The sequence below is a fragment of the Sciurus vulgaris genome, assembly GCF_902686455.1.
Source record: "Sciurus vulgaris genome assembly, chromosome: 3".
NCBI lineage: Eukaryota > Metazoa > Chordata > Mammalia > Rodentia > Sciuridae > Sciurus > Sciurus vulgaris.
The window spans coordinates 128,848,421-128,874,513 of record NC_136463.1 but is presented as its reverse complement, the minus strand read 5'-3'; the positions used below and the strand labels follow the sequence as shown (position 1 = coordinate 128,874,513).

Here is a 26,093-nt window from a genome sequence, read left to right as displayed (position 1 = left end):
TTATGTTAAACTTTTTAGGAAATTACCAAACTACTTCCCAAAATGAATGTGTCACTTTACATTTACATTGACAATTTATAAGAGATTTAATTATACCCTGTTCCTTGTCAACATTTGATGTTGTCAAGTCTTTAAAATTTAGTCATCTTCATGTGTGTAGACTGGCGTCTCATTGTAGTTTTAATCTGCATTTCTTTGACTAATGAAAAATGAGCACTTTTTCCAAAACATGTTTATCGGCCATTTGTATATCTTATTTTTTGCAAGGTATCATTTTATATCCTTTTTATGTTTCTAAAACTTGGGTTATCTTTCAGTTATTGAGTTGTGGCATTTATGTATACTGGATACCTGTACTTTGTCAAATATTTTCTTCAAGCCTTTGGTTTGCATCTTAGGTTTCATAACTTTTGACGAACAGATGTTTCTAATTTTAGTTAAGTCTGATAAAGAATTTTTACTCTTTTATGTTTTTGTACTCTGTGACTTGCCTAAGAAATTTATGCCTGGCCTTGGATCACAAAGATATTCTTCTTTGCTTTCCTCTAAAAGCTTTTTTTTTTTTTTCTCTCATTTAGTTTTCTTGTTTCATCTTGATTTAATTATTGTATCCAGTGTGAGGTATAGGTTGAAGTTTATCTTTTTTTCCTGATATAGTTTCTCAGATAATCATCACTTGTTGAAAAGATTTTTCTTTTTCCATTAAGTTGCTTTGGTTCCTTTATAGGAAATCAAATGATTATTATATAAGGTGAGGCTGTTTCTGGGCTTTTATATATTTTTTTGTTTCATTCATCTGTCTCAGATTTTATGCCCGTTCCCCATTTTCTTGATTACTCTAGCTTTACAGTTTGCATTCCAGTCAGGTAGGATAAGCTCTTCAATTTAGTTCTCCCTTTTAAATATTGTTTTGGTTAGTCTTTTAATTTTTAGTAATTCTGGTTAAGATGTTAATGGTATCTTGTGATTTCAGTTACATGGTGTCAGTGTTGAGTAGGGTAAAGACAGGAAATATCATGGTCGATGCTATTTTAAATAAGTTGGTCAGGAAATGTGCTTGAACAAAGACATGAAGAAAATGTGGGAGCAAATCTGCACATATATTTCTTTTGCAGTTAGAGCATATAATGATCAATGGGAAGCAGGGTCAGAGATTAGTCAGAATGATAGGAAAAAGAGGAAATATCCTGTAGGATTTTGCAAACTGTTTGGAGTTTATTCTCAGAACAGCAAGAAGCTATTCCTGAGGTAAAAGTGAAAGTAGGGAGATTAGAGACTAATAGCAATTCAGATGAGAAATGGACTAGGTGGTTTTGATTAGGTAGTAACAAGGAGACATAGAAATAGACTAACTTGACATCTGTTTTGGAGATATATTTGATATGCATTTTCCTATAAAGTTAAGAGCTTTAAAAAAAAAGTACAGTTCTCAGAATCCTTTTCAACTAGAAATCTAGGTATGATTTTAGGGTCTACCAGCCAGATTTACTCTTGCTGATAAATCACACTTACTTGAACTTCTTTGACTTGGTACCAAGTTAAATGGAGAAAGAGGTGGTATTATTGAAGTCATCTGTTTGCTTGTTTGGATTGTGCAAACCCAACATGATTCTATAATCCCTGTATTATAGTTACATTTGTTCATTAGCTTTCCATCACTGTAACAAAATACCTGAGACAATCAACTTAAAAGGAGAAAAAAATTATTTTGCTTCACAGTTTTAGAAGTTGTTGTCCATGATTGGTTAACCCTCTTGCTTTGGGCCTGTGACAAGGTGGCACATACATCATGGCAGGAGCAAGAGGCATGATCACATAAGCAACCACTTATGTGACCAGCAAGAGGAAGAGGAAAGGTCCAGAGTTCCACAGTCTCTTTCAGGGGTGCTCTGCGAGTGACTGAAAGATCTCCCATAAGGCCCCACTTCTCATTGATTCTAACTTTCCCAATAGCACCAACTTGGGAACTAGGTCTTTAACAGTCAAGATCCAGACTACAGCAACAGCTAATGAAATGTGTTTCCAGAATTTTCTTTGAACATTTAGCTAGTTTTGTCATGTTCTAGCAGTTGTTCTTAAAAATGCAGACTCAAATCATCACTCACCTAATTCCTTGCCCTTATTCTCTTCTGCTTAAATAGTTAGAATGGTTTCTGTTATCTCATGATTGACTGTGTTTTAGTCAGCTTTTTTGCGTCTGTGACTAGACCGACCTGACAAGAACAGTTTTAGTGGAGGAAGAGTTTATTTAGGGGCTTGCAGTTTCAGAGGTTTCAGTTCATAGATAGCTGACTCCATTTCTTGGGGCTCAAGTTGAGGCTGAACATCATGGTGGAAGAGCATGGTGGAGGGAAGCAGCTCACATGATGATTAGGAAGCAGAGAGAGACTCCACTTGACAAATACAAAATATATACCCCAAAGGCATACCCCAGTGGTCCATCTCTTCCAGCCACACCTTATCTGCCTTCATTTATCACAGAGTTAATCCCAACAGGAGGCCTTACTCACTGATTAGTTTAATGCTGTCATAGCCCGGTCATGTCTCTAAACCTTCTTGCATTGTCTCACACATGAGACACCTCACATCCATACATTAATAGTCTCCTTACTAATATACATGCCATTGTTTATAAAAAGCATTATGTTTAAATTTACTTAAGCAGAAGAAAAAGAAACTGGTGTCATATATTAGAATATATGTGTATATATGCATCATAAGAGTTTATTTCTTCAAAGACCTCTAACATGACCTCATATGACATATGAAAAACATTAAGTTTTTATTAGACTCTCCACTATGCAAGAAGTCGACATTATTCTTCCCACTTTCCCTTTTCCAGCTCATCTGATAATTATTCTACTATTTTTACATTGTCAAGGTTTATAAAACATATTTTGTCTTATAACTCTCATATTTACTTAGTTTTACTTCTGTGTTAAAATGGCACAGAGAATAAGGGTTGAAAACAAGGTATTTGGGCACACCAGTGTTTAAAAGACAAAATAGGAGGGAGGGATATAGCATGGAGTATATAACTAAGACACAGCAGCCAGTGAAGAAAGTTGAGTCCTGAAAGTCAAGTGGTAAAAAATATTTTAAAGTTGGGTGGTGGGGGGAATATAGTCATATTGCTGATAGCATAAAATGAGAATTTATTATTTATTGGATTTAGAAATTCTTAGGGCTAAGGCTGTAGCTCAGTGATAGAGCGCTTGCCTAACATGTGCAAAGTCCTAAGTTTGATCTCCCACAAAAAAAAGAAAGAAAGAAATGTGAAGATTATTAGAGACCTTGATGAGAGTAGCTTCAGTGAATCAGCAGGAACACCTGTGTTGATCAGAGTACAGAATGGGAAAAACAAGAGAATGAGACATTGTAAGAGCTCTTTCTTGGCATGTAACTTAATGGGAAAAGTATGATATATAACTGGAAAAAATGTAGAATTAAATGTGAATCTTTTTCGTTTGTTTTGCATTTTAAAGTGGGACTGTAACAGCATGTTTGTTATTGCAGAGTTAGGGGACCATTGCAGGAACGGGGTCCTTGAGTAGGTAAGAGAGGATGTGATCCAGTTATGAAGTGCAGGGACTGGTGTTAGATAATACCATGGATAGTTTGCTCATAGTAACTGAGTGAAGAGAGGAGAAGTGTGGAAGGTTTAAATACAGAAAATAAATCATACCCAAACTTAAGACATGCAAATATATTTCCTTCAGTATAGTCACCATAAAAAATAAAAACTACACTTGTTAGTTCCATTGAACAAAAGAAATTACCTTTAGAGACTTTGGCACATTCTTTTAAATAACCTAAGGGATGGCAAATTTTTAACCCATTGTATTACTTAGAATATATGTTAGCACAAAGATGCAACCTACTGTATATATTTGTCTCTTATGTGATAGTCCAGAAGTAGGAATTCCAGCGTCCATAGGCTGGCTCTGTCATCCTCAACATGTGGCCTCCATTTGTACCTCTGAGGCTATTCCAGCTCATGCCATTAAGTTCACAGTAGCAGTAAGGGAAGCAGAGCAGAGCATGTAGTACATCTCCATCATTTTAGAGTCATTAGCTGGAAGTAATGAATACATAATCATTCCTTTTCCCCAGAATTTAATCATGTGGCTACCCAACTGCAGAGGAAGCTAGAAAATGTAGTCTTTGTTCTGGGAGACTAAATACTCACCTGAAATCCAAAACATTTTGTTTTTGTTGAGGTAAAAAGAGGACTAGATATTGGGAGACAGCAGTCCTTGTCAGAGTTTTCAGAAATGGTTTTAAACTTGGTTACATAGTAAAAAATCAATTGGAACCAGAGTCTGGGTTATGTTAGGTAAGCTTAAAGTTACTGAAGTCTTCATTTAGTTAATAGTAATGTACTAATGTTGGTTTCTTAGTGTTGACCAGTGTACTGCGGTAATATAATGAGAAAACACTAGGGGAACCAAAACTGGTTAAGAAGTATTTAGGAATCTCTGTACATTCTTTTCCATTTTGCTGTGAATTTAATGGTTTTCCAAAATGAAATGTAACTGAGAACAAAGTAACCACAAAAATAACTCCAACTCTGAAATACACATGTGCATAAAATTTACCTATCAGCCACAGAATACGGCTTCCAGATATTTATCAGATGTTTACCATATGTATTTTTAAATCTGTGCCCCAATTTGTTTCAAAAGGGATTGGAGGAATTAAAGGTTTATTTAATAGTTATCTTAGTAATAAAAACATTTATAATGATAGCATTTTTTGATTTAGCCAGTACTAAGTACTAAGAACTTTTTGTGTATTATGTCATTTAATTCTTGTAATAGCCCTGTGAAGTGAGTATTGTTAGCCTCGTTTTACAGCAGGGACCAAACTTTTGACAAATTGCAGAACTTCTGAGTCACAGAATTAGTAAATATTAGGGCTAGGTTTGAATCAAGCATACTCTGTGTTGCATATATAATGAAGCATCCCTAAATAGCATGTGCAAATGTCAACAGATGCTTACTTGAATACTGTTCTTTGTATATGTGTATGTTTTCTTGACATTTAAAAAAATTATTTTTCTCTTAACTATAGAAATACCACAGAAAATTGGCAAGTTTAAAAGGATAAAATAATTCAAAGCAAAACCAGAAGTGGTGGAGCACGCCTGTAGTCCCAGCTACTCAGAAGGCTAAGGCAGGAGGATAACAGGTTTGAGGCCAGCCTGGGCAACTCAGTAAGATCCTGTCTCAAAAGAAAATGAAACAAGAACTGGGGATGTAGCTCAGTGGTAGAGTGCCTGCCCAGCGTATAGGAGGTCCTGGGTTCAGTCCCCAGTACTGCAAAAAAAGAAAAAAGAAATTCAAAGAGAACTTTCATTAACATTTTGAAGCATTTCCTAAATTCTGCCCCTCATTCAAAACAAAATTAGACCAGGCATGCTGGCTCACTCATCTAATCCCAGTGGCTTAGATCTGGAGGCTGATTTCAGAAGGATCACAAGTTCAAGGTTAGCATCAGCAACTTGGCAAAGCCTTAAGCAACTTAGTGAGACCCTGTCTCAAAATTAAAAATAAAATGGGCTGGAGATGTAGTTCAATGGTAGAGGACCCCTGGGTTCAATCCCCAGTATCAAAAAAAAAAAAAAAAACAAGGATCATACATATACAAAGCCCTGGTTTCAGTTCCCAGCACTGAAAAACAAAAGATACTTAAAATAATCTCTGTGTTATAATACCATTTTGTAATTGTTGCTGACCAAAATATAACCTGTCTGCTGTCAACATCCATTTGTTAAATTTTTCTGAGAATAGGAATGATATAGTCTCTCTTTAGATTCAAATATTATTCCTGGGAATTTGAAGGTTCTAACAAGAATTAATTTTAGAAGCACCAGTTTGGTGTTGGTAGTGCAAATTATTTTTCTTACCAGTAAGCAGTGATATTATTACTAATTTTAATTTTAGTTTTAACACACTTAATGGACTTAAATTTAAAATTACAAAGAGACTCTTTACAATTTAAAATGTATTTTGTGACTAATGTTACCTGAGAGAAAGACATTAGAAATTGGTGCAAAGAGTTTACCTGATGATTCTTGCTGTTAAATCTTTTTTTATATGCCTAATTAACTGAATTAACTGTTAGATTTCACCTGTATTAAAGCAGTGTTCTATGGAATTCTGTAAGAGACAGAGATAATTTAGTGAAAGATTGATTTAATTTGGTACTCTTTTGTTTTATTTCTAACGAATTTGTCTTGGTGACATTCTCATTGAAAATACTTTCTTTGATAAAATGTTTCTGCATTATACGTTGTTTTACAAAGTATATATAGATTGATTTTATATTCAATCCAAACTCTTAATTAAGGCTGTAAAACTTAATTTGTGTATATTTAATATGTTAAATAGGAATAATAATATATTATGAATGTGAGTATAAATATAGAATAACTGATTTTTTAGGAAGTTAATTCTGACAAGAGTGGTAGAGCCTTGTAAACACAGATTTCTCAGCAGAGCTTACATGAATTTATTATGGGAAACAACTGATTGACCTTCCTCCCATCTACCAGGTTACCCTTCCTTTTTTTTTTTTTAATATCTTTATTTTATTTTTATGTGGTGCCGAGGATTGAACCTAGTGTATCACATGTGCTAGGCAAGCACTCCACCACTGAGCCACAACCCCAGCCCTACTTTTCCTTTTTAACCTTTTAAGAGAGATGGTTACCTATCCTGTTAGGGATGTGTTTAAAAAAAAAAAAAAATCCATTCTTCACTGCCTTTTCCATTGTTTATTGAGCAGTAGGTTCAAGCTCCTGTTTCTTTACAAAATACTTGCATTTTTGTGCATTTCTATAGCATTTTGCATTGGGGTTGTGTTTCAAATTACCTAGAAGAAAGAAATTATATGAATTCAATGTTGATACTGCTAGTAATATGATTGTAATTTTTCTACAAAACTTATTTTCCTCTAGTTTCAAAGCAGTTCACACAGATGCTGCAAAAAATACATATCTTAGCATGTAATAGTTACTTTATAAGTATTTGTTGAAAAAAGAATATATGTATGCATATATACACACACACACACACAATTATGACCAAATTGCTTCTTCACTCTGACTTTTTTTGTTAAAAGTGAATGTTTGCAGATATAGCCAGGGTCAAAATCACCTGTATCAAGGGCCAATTTGAGTCCTTCGCATTATTAGTGTTGATATCCATAATAAATAACAGTGTATGATCACTAATCCCTTCATAAATAACATTAGGTAAATTTGATCGCCCTGGGTTCAATCCCTAGCACAGCAAAAAAAAAAAGTCATCTTCCTTGGATTCCTTCTTTTAGTATTAGTTCATATGATCCTAAATATTTATTAGAGCTCTTCTGTTCACTTCTTTTCACTTAGGGTAAAGCTTAGTGCTATCATATGTGTTTTGTAGAGAACAGTGTTATTTACCTTATAGGTAGTTTGTCTCTCCTTCTACCCTCCCCTTTATTTCTCTTTGAAGTGCTGAGGATTAAACCCAAGACCTTGAGCATAGTAGACAAACACTACCACTAACTACAATCCCAGTCCCTGAGCTATACACTTAGCCCCAGTTGCCGTGTGTGTGTGTGTGTGTGTGTGTGTGTGTGTGTGTGTATAACTTTTTAAAAAATGTTTGTACGTGGTACTGAGATCAAACCCAGTGCCTTACACATGCTAAGCAAGAGCTCGACCACTGAGCCACAACCCCAGCCCCTCAGTTGTTCTTTGATTTGGATATATGTGGTCAATCTAATCTAAGCAGAGGATACAAATAGAATAAAATTCCTAGGAGAAAAATTTCCAAGTTCTTATCTTATTAATTTTACCAACTTTACAGTTTTAAAATCTGAAACCTATACCAAAATGAATTTATTCACAAATATTTAATGGTTTTCTTCAGTGGAAAAGACTCATCGTGACATTCTTTGGAATATAAAATCAATCTTGCTTTAATATGCTTTTAGTGGAGAATATAAAACACATACATTTAAAATTGTTACACAAAGTATAAAAAAGCAATAAGATAATATTAGTAAATTCTGCAGATAATGTTTATTCTCTGGAATCTTTGTTATTTAGCTGTCTTGTCAAAAGTGCTACCACTATTATTCCCACAAAGTTGAGAGGGATTCATATTATGATAAAGTAATAGGACCATAGCAGCTCCTAAGTAGATTGTTTGAGTGCCCCAAGGTGATGCTCAGTAAATGTCTGAATAGTTAATGAATGAACAAGGCAAGAAATGGAAGTACTGTTGCACCTGAACACTTTCTAGTATCATTATAAATTTTTCTTAAAATACACCTGGAAAGTAGGTCACATAGATTCTGCAAAAATATATTTTTTCTTATAGTTACTTTATAAGTATTTGATGAAAAAGCACATCTGTCCATCTGTCTGTCTAGCTAATCTTTTCCTAATGACTGCATTTTGACCAGATTGCCTTTAATGGAAATACAGGAAGGTCTCAAGATTATAAAATAATAGTTAATTTTCTACTGATGTGTGAAGTAATGTAAAGACTGAATGATAAAATATAGCTAAAGTATACTACTGCATGCTACATTTGGAGGACTATACTAGGAACTTGGCCTATTTAAAAAGACAGATGTGAAAAATCAGTATGATATTATGATAACTGCTGTAACCAGTGTGTTACACAGAGCATAATAGACATAGCTGAGGGTTTTTAACATCTCCAGGCTGAGGGCTAGTGATGATATAAGTTCTCCATGGCATACTTTTAAAAAATTTTTAGAATAAAATATATGGGGGAAAAACATTTAATTGCTTTACATAGTTTTAGGGTTAATCTAAAGCTACTATTATTAGTCACATTAAAGGTTGTAGTGAATTAATAGGGGGAGATCCATTTTGGTGATTTGGGCAAACCAAGTTCAAATATATATAATTTTAATATCCCTATTTGTAAAGCTATATACTAAAGAGTGAGTTTAGATCTATTAACTAAGCATTTTAAAATTAATGCTCTGAACCAGGAAGTGGGCAAGAAAAAGTTATTGCTGTGAAATAACAAGAGGTAGTTATAAATATTGCTTGATAAGGAATATCTTAATAAAGGTTGATTTCCAGACACGAGAGATATTTAAACAGTGTATTTATTATGTTGTACTCATAAATGTCACATTTAACATGCATGTTTTATCCAGGTTGAGCATAGGAAAAAAAATATGATAGGTTTAAAAATAGTTTTGCTTCACTTTTAATATATGACTTGTAATTTTAAAAATCACTTCAGCTATGTAAGTTAAATATTTTATTTAAAGATGATTTATCATTGTATTGGTTGCTGTTTCTTTACTGGATTATAACAAAGACATTCTTTTTTATGTGGTAACAGAAAGCCTGATTTATTTTTGATATGTCCTGTAGTAATATTTTTAAAGACATTTTCTCACTTAAAAAGTGGTAAGTAAACTTAAGTCTAAATAAATACAGAACTTTCTTTAAAAGTCATTGTACCATGGAGTATATATTTCTACTTTGATATGACAAAACAATTATAATGTTCTATTTTTAGTATCCAAATGAAATTTATATAAAGTTTCTTTGCCTTAGCTTTTATTTTTAAATGCTATCAAATGAATTATGTGATTTAGCAATATATTGTTATTACTCTTCATTGGGTAATGGGTTTCTCTATGATTATTTGAAGTACAGTATGCTTGTCTATACTAACAGATTTTTTATAGTTGACAAACTGCTATGTCACTGTTAGTAGTGATTTTACATGTTGTGGAAATGAATTTCCTTATCATTTTACTTATTTGATCAAATTGAAAATCTTAACTATATTTTAAAACTTTTTGCCACAGCGTTTTACCAACGAGGATCATTTGGCTGTCCATAAACATAAACATGAGATGACACTGAAATTTGGTCCAGCACGTAATGACAGTGTCATTGTGGCTGGTTAGTATATGCTTTTTTAATAGCTTATATACATATTTCACCTGGAATGTGCACAATTTTTGTGTATTCTCTGTAAATATTATAGTCTAGTGATACTCCAATGACTTCATTTACAGTAAATGTTGGCAACATGCATTTTACCCATTACATTTTCATGTGTTCTTCTGACCATTCATTTCACTTTTCTGTGTGGTTTTCAAATGTAGATTTCAATGTTAATTTTATGTAAGTTGATTGGAATACTCATACCATCTACAAAGTTTACATTTAATTGATAATTGAACTAATATGGTATTTAGTTAGTGTTCCTACATCAGTTTAAAAGTCTATATGAAGATAAAATATGATCAAGCTCCTCCTGATGGAGAAAGAGCAATTAGCAGACTTGTTCATTAGGATTTTGTTAATTTTTTGTTTGAATTAATAAAATATTCTTGGTAAAGGAGCCCAAATTTGGTGAGTGCTTTTTTTTGTTGTGTTGATCATACAGTATCACTTCAACAGATTATTTTTCATTTATATGTGAGAAGAGAAACCTAATCATGCATTGGTTTATTGTCATTGCATGCTGTACTAACTGCCTTTTGGTATTTAAGTATATACACACACAGTCATGTATTTGTACACATGTATATTATGTATAATTTCAGTACATTTGTGTATTTTCTAATTGTGTATTGTGATGAGAGTAAGTTTTAGCTGTGTGCAATGGCACACACCTGTAATCCCAGCAACTTGGGAGTCCAAGGCAGGAAGGTCAGAAGTTCAAGGCCAGCTTCAGCAACTTAGGGCCAGTGAGATCCTAAGCACCAAGTTTTATATCAAACTTCATATACATTTTAGACCTTTTCTGTCATAATCACAGATTTGCATAATATTCAAATATTAACTCTAGATTCTTCTTTTCTCTTGTGAAGCTTAGGTTATATACTGTTTGCAATTTTGGAATTATGCCTGAATACTATTAGTATTTTTAAATTATTTCTGAGTAGTGAGATCAAATTGTCATGTATATCATTTTGGGTAGATAATAAAACAATATTAGACGGTTCTTTTTGTACTTTTAGTATCAAAATTTTTGTAATGAAGAAATTGTAGGTAACAAAAAATGGGTAATTTATTGAAAACAATTTTTTGTAGAGAAACTTTCAATTTTTCTTTAGTCTTTAATTAAAAAAAAGAGAAGAGTGAGATATGCCTTACTTTGGAATATTGTAGAGGAGTTATTAAGAGATAGGGGGGAAAAAAGAAAGAGCAAAACAACCTGGAAAGTTTACTCCTAGACATGAATGTCTTTGTTTCCCTGAGAGCATTCTCTCTCTGGGTAAGTTCTGAATTCATAAAATGTTTTGAAATTGGTTTCTAGAAATTATTTTCCTGTCTGTTAAACTTCATACAGTGTAAAAATAAAACACAAATAGCATTTGAACATTTTTTACCGACATGTTGATATATTAGTTTACATTACTGTATAAGATGCATGTTGTGTGTGGTATATATTTGATCAGTAGCCATATGCAATCTGCATGTTAAATAATTGTGCCTATCTTGACTTTTCTCAAGTCTGATGATTCTAATAATCAATAAAAGTGATTTATGCTTATGCATTTTTTAAGACTCTTCTATCCCTTTAACATAAATTAAGAAACTTCTAATGAGCTTAGGCAGACAAGTCTTTTGGCTGTAAACAGAAGAGTCAAAGTTACATTTGACTTATTAATTCAGTCATGAGGGATTGCTAAACTGATGCAGGTATGCAAGTTCTTTACTATAAAATGATTTTGGAAGTCTTGGGTGTTAGAGTAGGACATAGGTTAAAGTTTAACTACAGGTAAAATTATGACACATTAGAGTCCCTGAAGTAATTCTGATATTACTAATAGTGTCTGAGATAGGTCTATATTATATCTAATGTGTGTGACAAGTAGACCATTTTCATATTAAATATTATTTATATGTAATATTATACCTGTGGTGATAAAGATAAAATAGTAATGCCCACTTTGGGAAAACAGAAGTTAACAAGTACGTGAATTTTACTTTCACAAAAGATTTTTTTGAGTATTTTATCTTGAACCAGGGAGTTGTCCTTAGTAGAGTACATTTATTTAGTTTAGACTAGATTCCTGGCATAACCTGTAAAATTGATGCCCTAAATATGTAAAATGTGAATGAAATTTAAGTGTACTACCAGTTCTAATTTATATGAATAAAGAGCCTTGAAAATAATAAAACTAAATTTGCTGTTTTTCATTCACTGTGGACCTTAACTGGCATTTGTTCTGTAGGTAATACATAAACACTCAGTATATATGTTAATGTATATCACATGAGTACTTATTCAAGTACAATGGAAATGTTTCAACTTGTAAGAAAGTAATTATTAGTTGTAAAAATTAAACTATAACTTTTTTTTGATACTTGACTCTTACATATTCCTCATACCAGTCTTATAAAGTGCATTAAAATAGATAATTAGCTTCAGTTGACAATAGTGAGGAGGGCTGTCTTTGTTTTTAGGACTCTTGTTTTAACTTTCTTTTTCTTCCTTGTAGACTTTGATCCATCTATTAAAAATTATGTTTTATTTTAAGCTTTCTAAGAATAAATTGTAAACAACTGGAGAGGGGCCAAGTTAAAACAAATATAGATGCTCTCACTCTACTTTTTCTCAGATTGCATGTATTTAAACAATTTTAATGTAAATTTTAAAAATTCTAATATCTTTGTTACATAATGATAATTGTTTAGGAAGTAGAGTATGATTTTACCTCTCCATTCAGAGAGGAGTAGACTAAGGAATCAAAAGGATTTCTTTCATATTTTTATGGTTCATGAAGTTGGAGAAAATATTTTGAAGTACAACAAAAACTTAATAACCAAATTTTGTTTTAAAGGAAGAGATTTCAAAGAGAGAATTAACAACTGATTGAACCAGTGCTGCTAATTTGTTAATTTACTAGCTATATTTTAGAGTCTTAACATGATATTTAAATCTGCGTGATTACTTCTTGACATTTATTTCAGATCAGACCCCAACACCAACAAGATTCTTGAAAAACTGTGAAGAAGTGGGTTTGTTTAATGAATTGGCAAGTCCATTTGAGAATGAATTCAAGAAGGCTTCAGAAGACGACATTAAAAAAGTATGTTAACTGTGAACTTAAAGAATACTTCTGATGAAAAAGTAATGACGGTATAAATTGCCTGCCTTCTTTAGTTTTTGAACTTATAACATTTTCTTTGTTGTTTGCATTAGATGCCTCTAGATTTGTCCCCTCTTGCAACACCTATCATAAGAAGCAAAATCGAGGAACCTTCTGTTGTAGAAACAACTCACCAGGATAGTCCTTTACCTCATCCAGAGTCTACTACCAGTGATGAAAAGGTTAGGAATATGTTTATGTGGTAGATATACAAACTAAGGGGAAAAAATTGGTGCTCCAAATAAAGTTTAATTATTTAATCTTCACAAAGTGTCATTGTATTAAACTATATAAAATTCATTGTCACCTTATATTTGTGAATAGGCCAACATTTCAGGAAAAGAAGACTCCATCTTTGTAGATATTTATTATACATTAAAAAATTATGGGCTAGTATAGCAGTCATTTTAGAAAAATGCATTATTTTAAAACATAAATTTATAAATTTAACTGAATTTTTCTGAGTTTTGCTATTTTATTTTTAGCTATTTTGACATAGTAACAGTTGATTAAAAGTTTTTACAACTAAAAATTATTTTAACAATGGTTTTTTAAGCTTTTAAATGGTAACCAGTTACTCCCCAGCAGTGGATCTTGGGTATCAGTAATAGGATGGTGATGATACTATCTTGAATTCCTTGTTAACCTAGGGCCATCTGGGCTGTAGTTATATGTTGAGTGGCATTGTTACAGGTACTTCTTGATCACTTTTTCATTCATAAACACATGGAATGAACATGTATTTATTTGGTAGCTTAGTGTAGGACACATAAAGAGGCAGTGGTCATTTTTAAATGTTATTCTAAAACCATAACATTGATGGAAGTAGAAATAGGAAATACAGTCATATATCACTTAATGACAGAGACCTGTTCTGAGAAATGCATCAATAGGCAATTTCATCATTGTGTAGACATTTGTACTTACACAAATCAGGGTAGTATAGCATACTAACACTCTTGGGCTGCATGGTACAACCTGTTGCCTCTAAGCTATAAATCTGTGCAATATGTTACTATACTGAATACTGTAGGCAGTGGTAACCCAGTGGTATTTGTGTGTCTAAATGTAGAAAAGATAGAGTTGAAAATACACTATAAAACATTAAAAAATGGTACACTTATCATGAATGGAGTTTATCGAACTAGAATTTGCTCTGTGTAAGTCAGTGAGTAAGTGCTGAGTGAATGAAGGCTTAGAATGTTACTGTACACTACTGTAGACTTTATAAATACTGTACACTACACTTAATTTATTTTTGGAATTCTTCCTTTAACAGTAATTTAGCATACTATAACTTTTTTACTTCATAAACATTTTTTCAACTTTGTGACCTTTTTATAAGAACATTTAGTTTTAAAAACAAACCCATTGTATAACTCTACAAAAATATTTTATATATCCTTATTCTATAATATGTTTTTCTATTTAAAAATCCTTTTTCTTGTTAACTTTTTTAAGGTCTAAGGCACCAATATACACATTAGCCTAGGCCTACATAGGATCAGAATCATCAGTATCACTGTCTTCCACTTCCACCTTTTGTCTCCCTGTAAGGGTCTTCAGGGACAGTAACACACATGGAGCTGTGTTACCTATGATAGCAATGCCTCCTTCTGGAATCTTTTCTGAAGGATCTCCCTGAGGCTCTTGAAGAGATGTCACTCTTTTCAGAAATGTCCACAGTGTTTTGTTGAATTTTTTTCATTACACCCTGAATATTCCTCTCCATTAATGAAATTAATGAAAACCTTTTTGATGTTGGGATCCTAATTTTCAAACTTCCAAAGGATCTTGTTTAGATTTGCAAACACTTCTGTTAAATACTTCTCTGTGAATTTGGGGTGGGGGTCTTTCTCTTATACAGTTTCCTTTCCTTTTGTCTTTTCTTCAGCTATGTGTTTCCTGGGTAATACCATTTTTTTTTCCAGCTCTATTATAATCTTATGCAGGCTATCGTTGACCAAAATGTCATTATGCAGCATATAATGTCATAAAAAGTACTTTTTATCCTAGAATAAATGTCTAGATTTTATGATTGTTTTATTTAAATTTTCTTTTCTTGATAATAAAAACACATTCTCATTATAAAAACTTTAAGAATAACAAAAAAGAAAACCAGAATCACCACCTCTTAGCCCATAATTGAAATGATAAGAATTACTAATACTTTGAAGCTTTTTTTCTAGGTATATACATACATTTATACATACAAATATGTAATTGTAGAGTCACATAGAAGGGAAGCTTGTGTTTTTTTTCTCTTACCCAGTACTGGGGATTGAACCTAGGGGCACTGCCACTGAGCTAAATCCCCAACCCTTTTTAATTTATTATTTTGAGATAGGCCTTGAACTTGAGGTCCCCCTACCTCAACCTTCCACGTAGCTGGGTTTACCAGCATGTGAACCTGCACCTGGCCTTATATTGTGTTTTATATACTCGGCACTAATGAACATTTTCCTTTGTCATCAGAGATTTCCCAAAATCATAATTTTTAATTGTTGTAATTTGTTTTATCATTATCTTGATTATTTAATTATCCTGTTCTTTTAGGATATAAGGTTGCTTCCACATTATCATGTTTATTAGAAATGTTAAATCCTTAAGATGATAAATTGTTTCTCCTGAACATTCCAGTTCCTTCACTATTCTGTTACTGCTTTATTGTCTTTTAAGGGTGTTTGCTTTTCCTGAATTCCTCAATCATTAGCTCCTCTTGGGTAGGGCATAGTCATGTCAAGTTGTAAAAAATCAGTTCTGATTTATCAACTGAGATATCTCTTGATATTTCCATATTCATATCCATCTCCACTTGATATTTCCTTTTTTATATCTAATAGGCATCTTAATATATCTAAATCAGAGCCCTAATTCTTTTGCCTGTTTTCCTCTGCAGTGAAGTTTTTCCACTCATCTAGATGCTCAAGCCAAGAATTTATGGATCATTCTTAATTCCTTTGTCTTTTTCACATTGAAACCAATAGCCAATCTTATTAGACCTATTTCCAAAATATATCCTGAATCTTTTCTTTCTGTGTTCATTATCACCACTTTAAGCCAAGCCATCATTATGTTTTATTATTATTAATATTTGCATTCTTTTTTGTGTAGTGCTGGGACTTGAACCCAGAACCTCTGGCATGCACTCTACCACTGAGCCACTTCCCCAGACTCTCTTATTTTTCTCACAGGAGACAATATCTCAGTGTGTTGCCCAGCTGCCCTCAAACACATTATCCTCCTGCCTCAGCCTCCCAAGTTGCTGGACTACAGGTTCATGCTTCAAACACCATGCCTGGCTAACTTCTTACTGATCATCCAGCTTCCATTTCCAGTCTATTTTCCATAATAGTTTTGAGATTTCTAAAAAAAATACATTAGGGCCATATATAGCTCAGGGGTAGAGCATTTGCTTTAGCAAATGGGTTTTTGCTGGATTCAATTCCCAGCACCTTAAAAAAATATATTTTTTTTAAAATCATGCTGCTCCCCTGCTGAAAAATCCTTCAGTGCTTTGTCATTGTATTTATGATCATTGATACTCCTTAGCATAAGTCCTTTGTGATCTGAACTTTTGTATTCATTCATCCTCAACCTCTTGCCTCTATTGTGTTCTTCAAGTACTGTAAACTTTTTCCTGCCTTAAGATATTACTTGTCATATTACTTCCTTCTTCGAGCATGTTTTCCTCCTTATCGTATCTATATAGTTCAGATACCATTTTGCAAAACAGCTTACCTTCCCTTGGTATTCTATCTAATATATCCAATTCTAACTTAACCCTTAGTAAGATCTTCCATTATTTATTATATTGCATTTGTTATTCTGTAACACTTAAAGTTTGTTATAATCTGAAATTTTCTTGTTTTATTATCTCTTTTTCCACTCAGTCTTTGAGGACATGTTACAAGTTCTCAATCTTATTGAATAAATGAAGCTACAGTTTTATCCTTCTTCTATGTACTTAATAAAATTTCCACAATAAGTGGCAGCGTATAGACGAATTCAAAGAACGTACTATACTCGATTTTTACACCAGCTAGTTAAGGAGTTGTGAGTAAGACCCTAATCTCTTTGTTTCCTAATTCGTGAAAGTGGGGGAAAGAACACCTTTAAGTTCTGGCTGAGTCATAAATTCTTCTTTCCTTTAATATAGAAAGGTCTTAATCCAGTTAATACATTCAAGATATTCAATAGTGGCCTTTTGATATTTAGAAATTATTGCTATTAGAGGGGTGGCCATCTAAGACTAGCAAACATTTGTATTGCTTTAAAATATTTTTGAGCATTTCTATTACTGAATTTTTATTTAATGATGACATAGTCTCCCTACTGGTTTCCTGTCTATAGAGTATAATGAGGGAGTAGGACTAAGCAGTCCCTTCTGGTTTCTGTGTTCTGTGATTCCTGAGAATAAATTATATTTGCATATTTTAGTGTTATTCTCATGGATTTATAACCAAATTGTTCAAGCCTAATTTATTGATTGATTGATTGATAGAAACACAAATTATACTGGGGGGAAAAAACCTGGTTGTTAAAAATTAAATTATTGAGCACTGCATTTGAACCTTTACAGCTGCCTCTAAATTTTGCTTGTTTTGTGGTGCTGCAATTTGAACCTAGGGCTTCATGCATGCTAGACAACCACTGTACCACTGAACTATATCCCAAGCCCCTATGATGTGCTTTTAATTAATTTTATAAATTAATTTGCTTTTAGGTGTTCCAAGTATTATCTTGTGAATGCTTTTAGAAATATGTTCCATTCTGTCTAATAGGATACACAAATTGATTTGCATATTAATCACCACCATTTCTTTATCTCATTGTTAAATAGGAAATACCATTGGCACAAACAGCACAACCCACGTCAGCTATTGTTCGTCCAGCATCATTACAGGTTCCCAATGTGCTGCTCACAAGTTCTGACTCCAGTGTAATTATTCAGCAGGCAGTACCTTCACCAACCTCAAGTACTGTAATCACCCAGGCACCATCCTCCAACAGGCCAATTGTGTAAGTGATTTGGCTGATCATTGACTGTGTGATTCAAGTTTTATTAAGACATTTAATTATTCAAATTGTGACCTTAGTTCTGTGTGTGTGTGTGTGTGATCTGCATATTTTGATTTTGGGAAAACTTGAGTATTTTTTTTTTCCTACTGTTAATGTTATCTAATAGATTAGAAAATAAATATCTAAAAATTAGTTCCTACAGTGTGAATTTAAGATGATCTCTTATTTTCATGCTATTTCAAAAAAATAAGTAAATAAAATTACCACATCATCAGATGACATTTCGTTCAGTTCTTACAAGTAGCTCCCAAGAGCTTTTCGATGAAAATTTTTTGCATTTTACAGATTGAAGATTGTCCCAAGTGAACCCATAATCTTTTCTATTTTTTGACACTGTTACATAGATTGTGCATTTAAGATAACAATTAAAAATAATTTTGTGATTTGTTTTTCAGTGATTAGAAAATTTATTTTAAAATAATTTTTAAGATTTTTAATTAATAGGAGTAAGAGTACTATTGTTTTTTAAAGGGGTGATTGGCATGGATCTTTTTAAATTTTCCCTTGTTTTTTTTTTTGTTTTGTTTTGTTTTGTTTTGTTTTCCTTAGCCCTGTACCAGGCCCATTTCCTCTTCTGTTACATCTCCCTAATGGACAAACCATGCCTGTTGCTATTCCTGCATCAATTACAAGTTCTAATGTGCATGTTCCAGCTGCAGTCCCAGTAAGTTGGAAAGTTAGACTAATTATTGTAGCAAACTGGTTCCGGTAAAGTAATTAGAAAATATAGTTGAAACTGCTTCATTGGCTTGTGAAACTAAACAAAATACTAGTGGTTGGTAATATTTACTTGTTATTTGTGGTAATAAAATATACTATTGTAGGTAAACATAATTGAATAGAAAACAGTTTTTATTCCCACTCAAATCTTGATTTCCTATTTTTTTTAATACTAAGAACACCACCCCTTGTTCAGTTCATTTCAAGCTGACTAGATTGGTAGAATTCAGATATTTCTGATTTCTATGTTTTCGGGGGCCTTAAGCATGCTAGGCAAGCATTCTACCAATGAATGTATATCCTCAGCCCTAGATTTATAATTTTAAAGATACTAGAATGCTATCAAATAATTCTATGGCATTTGTATTTATAAAAATTCTTTATAAAAACTTTCTCTGTGAACCTTTATGGTCCAATTAGTTTTACAGAAATTCTTTGATGGCCCAAGTATGTTAAAATCTAAATGTGCTAAAGTAGTAGTTTCCCAGAAGACATGGACAAAATAGTCAGATAACTACTTTTGATATTTAGTAGTTTAGTGAGTATTTAAAAACACATTGATCGAAATGATGTAAATTAGAAATAATACTTTTTTTCCTACTCTCTCTCTTTTTTTTTTTTTTTTTTTTGTACCAGGGATTGAACCCAGAGGCACTTAACCACTGAGTCACATCCCCAGCCCTTCCTTTCTATTTTTTATTTTGGGACAGGGCCTCACTAAGTTGCTTAGGACCTGGCTAAATTGCTGAGGCTGACTTTGAACTGGCAGTCCTCCTGCCTCACCCTCCCAAGCCACTGGGATTACAGGCCATCACACGCTGCCCTACTCTCACATTTAATAAACAGTTTAGTTCATACTTTCCAAATGTGTCAACATTTCACATTTTCATCCTGAGAATCACTATTTCAAACATTTAACAAAGTTTTCCAAGCGTATCATTTTCATTTTCACCTAAATTATTTATAACAGTTTTTGAATCTATAGTTTCCTGGAACTCTTGCCCAAAGCCTTAGATATTCATTTATATAATAAAAAGTTTGTTAGTTTTCCTTTTACCTTATAGGTACATGTTCTGATCAATATAATGTTATCACTTACTATATTTCTTTTTAAGAATTATTTTTAAAAGACTGCTTATAGTAACAGAAACTTTGGGTACAGTTACACCCTCAGGAATATTACTAAGATTAATATTATGTGTATACTTTCCTTAAATGCTTAATACTTCTTCCAACTCATCTTAATTATCCAAAATTAGCATTGATTTTATAATTTCTTCAAACAAAACTTTTGTTCAAAATGCATTATTGGAAAGACTTTGTAAATACTCTTAAGTGTAAGTTCTTCCACTTTGCTGAGAATATGTTTGAGATAGAAAGCATTCTTGCCTTATGTTTGAGATTATATGGTTATCTTGTTAAGTGTATCTGTGATGGCAGCAACTTGAAAATAAAAGAGGTGTACTTTATAATACCAGACAAAAACCAATGTGGTAAATCTGTTCCAGGTTATTTGAGTTGTTAGAGGGCATAAGCTTCTTTGTCATTATGCAGTATATTGATGTTCAGAAAATTTACATATACAAATGCATATTTTAGGAAAGGAGAGTTCATTGTTCAAATTATTTCTTATGCCTGTTGTCACAAGTTTTGACATTCTTTACTTTCAAATGCAAAATGAAAGTGACAGATCCATGAAAAATTTTGCATTAATCACTTCCAATATTATAAGTCTCTATAAGAAAAAAACATTAAAGAAGTCGCGAAAATTGAAGATTAGAGAAGCTCATGTCTTAAGAGAGATTGATAGCTTTTGAGGGATAAATCTAGATGTAAAGCAGGATTTGGAATTAGAGATATAATCAAGTAGAGATAAATTTTATAATTTTCTGATTTTAAAGTTTCAAATTATAAAAGCCATCGTACAAATAAAAGTATAACTCTAATTTTGAAAGTATTCTGTAGAAAGTATTTTTCAATATCTTTTTCGCATAGCTTGTTCGACCAGTCACCATGGTGCCTAGTGTTCCAGGAATTCCAGGTCCTTCCTCCCCTCAACCAGTACAACAGTCAGAAGCAAAAATGGTGAGCAAAAATTTGTTTGTATTGTACATTTTTTTAACCCGCTTTGAATTTTTTTTTTATTAAAACCTTCTTCAAATGTACAATTTAGGTCCCATTTTTAAAAGTCATAGACTATATTACACTGTAGAAGAACCAGAAATTTTGGCAAAGGAAAGCTTCTATTAGCATATTAATTGGTTAGTGATACTTTAAAATAAATGAATGAATTGGGAATAAAGTTAAGGTTCTTGTCATTTGTAATTTGCCTGGTTTTGACTCTTTTAACCAAAGTCTCCTCCTGGTGGAGGCTAGGAGTATTACAGCTGAGACTGGATGTAATCATCTGAAGGCAATGCTGAATGAGTGATTTTAGACTGTATAAAAAAGAATGCTGCAATATACAAGTTAAGAAACATTGTACATGATAAATAAAAGTTTATCTTTTTCTATTGTGCTTCAGACATAAGAGATTAGTATTGTTTTACTGGGGAATATGATTAATCAAATTATGTAATGTGCGTGTACAAATAAGGCATAATGAATCCCTCTATTATGTCTAATTTTAAAACACCAAGAAAAAAATAGAAATTAGTATTGCTTAAAGGGATGAGGTATATATTTTAATTTTAATCCTAACTCTCCTATTCACTACCTAAATCAAGCATTTAACTTTCCGAGGTTCACTTTCATTATCTTTAAACAAGAATTAAGACTTGATTTCTGGAGTTACTCAGCCCAAATTCCCATAAACTTTTTAATTTTCTGGTAGAAGACATGAAATTTCTCTTTATTCTAAAATCAGTGTAATTCTGCCTTCTATGGTCTGATACAATGCAGAACTAATTCTTAGGGTCAATTAATTAGTGTATTCTTAGGAAATCCATAGATAAGTAGTTATTAGATACTTTTATTTGCATCATTTATAGGTACTACATTAATGATATAAATTTGTGTACATAAAAATCATTACATGTTGCAAGGCTTACAAGTTTTTCACAGCTCTTCTCCATTAGTGCAAATAATCATTAATGCAAATAATCTGAAATTTGCACATGATAACCTTTGTTTTAAAGTTAACACATCATTTGAATGAACAATTAGCTGAAGAATGTAAAAATTAACTGGTTACTGTTTGTGATGAAAACAAAAAGCTAGTGTGTTAAAATTCTTCACATCTTAGTGTATTGGGTCAGAGCCTTTGAAATATTAAAATAAACTTGATACAGAAGAAATTCATTGGGGATATTTTTTAAACTTGCTATTTAAATATACTATATTAATGAAAAATTCAATTTAATTTTCCATGCAGTGGGAACTCTTAAATGGAATTCAAAGAGATCCTGTTGTTGTACACTGCACCAAAAATAGTCTTACACATTTAGTGAACTTTTTTTTTCTACAGATTTATTCAAAAGGAAAACATCCAATTTAAAGAAATTCTTTTGGCTACAAGTGTAGGCCATATTTCTAGCAGCCATTAAACACTAACCTGAATAACTCTTTTCTCTTAGGTTACTATGAAACTAAATTTAAAAGAATGAAAGTGTTTTGAACATTCATATGTTAAAAAATACCAAGGCTTTAACTTTCATCGATGAAAAATGGTCATTATGCAAAACAATCATTGCTTGAAAACCCAAAAATAGAGTTGGGGTTGTGGCTTGGTGGTAGAGTGCTTGCCTAGCATATGTGAGTCACTGAGTTCGATCCTTAGCACCACATAAAAATAAATAAAATAAAGGTACTGTGCCTATCTACAACTAAAAATATTAAAAAAAAAAAAATTGGCCAGAGGCACTGGTACACACCTATAATCCCAGTGGCTTGGGAAGCTGAGGCAGGAGAATCGAGAGTCCAAAGCCAGCCCAAGCAACTTAGCGAGGCACTAAGCAACTCAGTGAGACTCTGTCTCACTGAAACCCTGTCTCTAAATAAAAAAACACAAAAATGAACTGGGGAAGTGGCTCAGTGATTAAGTACCCCTGAGTTCAATCCCCAGTACCAGAAAAAAAAAAAAAAACAGCATGGAAAGTCACAGATCATTCCACTTAAATTTCTTACTAGAATTTTGCTAATGTTAAATAGCCATGTTTTCATGATTACCTATTTTAATTGGGATAATAAATAAGATTGTCCTCCTTTTTATTAAATAAAAATATGGAAATTATTCTACTTTCTTTTTAAACTTTTCATTATGGAAGTTTTCAAAAATACAAAAATAGGATAGTATAACAAACTTCCATATATTCATCACCCAGCTTATATTACTAGCAATATGATACTACCATTCTTCTCTCTCTACCTCAATCCACTCCCTATCTCCATTCCATTATTTTTATTTGTCTTAATTCAAAATTTACATACACCGATTGAGCCAATTATGCCTGTATGGTTTTGATAATTAAAGGCATTCATGGAACCCACACCCCATTACGATATTGACATCTACCTAGAAAGTTTATTTCCCTTCCCTATCACTTCTCCTCCCCAGCTATTCTATTTTTCACCATAGTTCTAAAATTTCATATAAACGAAATCAGTATGTACTGTCTTGTCTCCAGCTCAGTGAATGTCTTTGAGATCTGTTCATGTTGTTGAGTGTATCAGTTTTTTTTCTTTTTATTGCAGAGTAGTATTCCATTGTGTGAATAAACCACAATTTCTTTGCCCATTCTGTATCTGATGGACACTTGGTTTCCAGTGGTTAGCTGTTGTGAGTAAAGCTCTATGCACATTCCTTTTTGTTTTTATTTTAGTTCAGTTCAGTTTTGTTTTGTTTTGTTTTGTTTTGTTTTGTTCAGATCAAACGCAGGGCCTCAGCATGCTAGGCAAGCCCTCTACTATTGATCTGCACTTTATACTTCCACTCCTATGCACATTTCTCCTATAATCTTTGCGAACACAATTTTTATTTTCTTGGAAAATTCCTGAGGAATAGAATTGCCGAGTTAGAGGGATGTTTACCTTATAAGGAATTGTTTCTTTTTCCAAGAGTTTACATTGCCTCCAGCAGTATATGGGAATTCCCTTTGTCTGCACACTCTTCCCAAACATTTGATTTCTCTTTTTAATTATAGACATTCTAGGAGTGTAGCAATTTCTTGTGGTTTGCATTTCCTTTTTGGCCAAACTTTGCAAAGTTTTTTGCCCATTTTTTCAGTCGTGTGGTTTACTATTACATTGTAGGAATTCTTTGCATATATATCAGATACATGATTTTTGTTAGCTCTGTGTGCATAACATATACATATGTTTATATACACACATGTATTTATGTGTGTGTGTGTATGAAATGAATATTTTCTCTAACAAATACTGCACACTAATAGATTATGCCACTGGAGTTCCTGACTTTCTCTTAGTCTGTAGCTTGCCTTTATTTTCTGAAGAGGGTGTATTTGTACTCTTATTGACAGCAACTTTTATCTTTAATATTTTCTTTCTCCTGTTAACTAAGTTAACATTAATATCTTTTTTAGTTTCTTAAATTAGAAAGATTAATTTAAAATTTTTGTGTTTGAATATAGGCATTTAAAGTTATAAATTTCCCTTTATTCAAAAATTTTCACATTCTGTATTTTCATTTATTTTCTAATTTCCCATTGATTTCTTTGGCTGATGGATTATTTAGAAGTATACAATTTCTATATATTTGAGGGCTTTTCAGATTTTCTACATTGTGACTTGGAAACTTACCATCTCTGGTATATTTGATTGTTACATATTTCCCTTTTCTATTAGATCATTTATTTGTGAAAAAGATAGATATTGCTGTGCTGTTCAGAGTAACATGAACTGATAACTTAAAAGAGCTATTGCTTGTAATACTAAGGGACTTCTGATGAGTTGAATATTTTTGTTGTTCAAAACTTGTTTTATTTTACACTTCAATATGGTTTCACATTTATGTGTGTGTGTGTGTGTGTGTGTGTGTGTGTGTTTTGTTTGTTTTGTTTGTTTGTTTTTAAGAAAGTGTGAAGTATTGGAGATTGAACCCAGGGCCTCATGCACATGCTCTAACACTGAGATATATCCTCAGCCCTGTTTTTATATTTTTATATTTTTAACTAATATTACTAGTCTTTTTCCCCTGTCTTAATATGAATCATAAAGCAAATATTTAGTATCTGTTAAATTCAGGGATTTTCATTACTTGCATTATCAACATAAACTATAATTTTATGATATATGTACAAAACAAATCTAGTCTTGGGGAATAATCCAAAAATAGTTGGGATTTTGTAGTTTTTTAGCTCATGTTCATGTATTTAACACCACCATTTAACAACTATTTCTGTTGGTTCCTATTTATTTAACAAACTTATCTCAGATACTATGAAATCCAACAGCCACAATCTTAAATCTTGAGATTTTTCTTGCATATGTTTCCAGTGATTGTCAGGAGAGTAAAAAAAGTCATTTTCTAAAATGCCATCCTGTGTAGCAGTTAGAATTATATCATAGTGAAGTTATTTGGTTCTTTGTTTTGTTTTTTGGATGTGGTTGATAGTGATTTTTGTGCCCCAAACTGATTATTTGGGGACAGCTTTTTAAAACCATGTTTATATTTTTCAAAGTTAGCAAGTTTTAAGTTTGAAATCTTAGTTTCTTAAGTTTTCAAAGCAATTTACAAATACAAGTATGCAATTATTGCCTCTAAAGGGCTTTAAATATAATGCATCTGAAATATATTAAGCTTCTTTTATAAAGTTATCTTTTCTCTGTTATTACCTCAGTTATGTAACAAACTTAACTAGGTGTTTTAATAACTCTTAAACTTGCAGATTTGATGAAGCTGGGTTTTCTTAGATATACCTTTATCATTTAGAAGCTTAGGATTATCTTACTACTTAAAACTAAAATTGCACGTCTAAATTAATCTCCAGATTAAGCATTTTTAATTAAAATACAAAGGTAATATGTTACTCAGTGTAGCCAATTATTTTAGACACTTTTAGAACATAAAGTACCAAAAAGGTGTAAATTGATTTCTAAATTTGAAGTTAAAATGTCAGTGTCACAAATTTATTAGTAAGCTTCAAGGGATAGAAAGACTTACCAAATAAACA

At 32.2% G+C, this 26,093-nt stretch overlaps 1 protein-coding gene across 4 annotated transcripts in view; it reads left to right on the top strand.

Annotated features, from left to right (window-relative positions):
• The window catches only part of ATF2 (activating transcription factor 2), an 88,771-nt gene that overhangs the window by 38,920 nt on the left and 23,758 nt on the right, over positions 1-26,093 (top strand). For 3 of the 4 annotated variants that reach the window (XM_079133108.1, XM_079133110.1, XM_079133109.1), the window contains exons 5-10: positions 9,856-9,952; positions 12,980-13,098; positions 13,212-13,340; positions 18,002-18,180; positions 18,790-18,904; positions 20,956-21,045. In XM_079133108.1, the coding sequence (XP_078989234.1) occupies positions 9,856-9,952; positions 12,980-13,098; positions 13,212-13,340; positions 18,002-18,180; positions 18,790-18,904; positions 20,956-21,045 (729 nt within the window). The remainder of the gene's footprint in view (positions 1-9,855; positions 9,953-12,979; positions 13,099-13,211; positions 13,341-18,001; positions 18,181-18,789; positions 18,905-20,955; positions 21,046-26,093) is intronic. The other variant, XM_079133111.1, reaches the window with a different exon arrangement.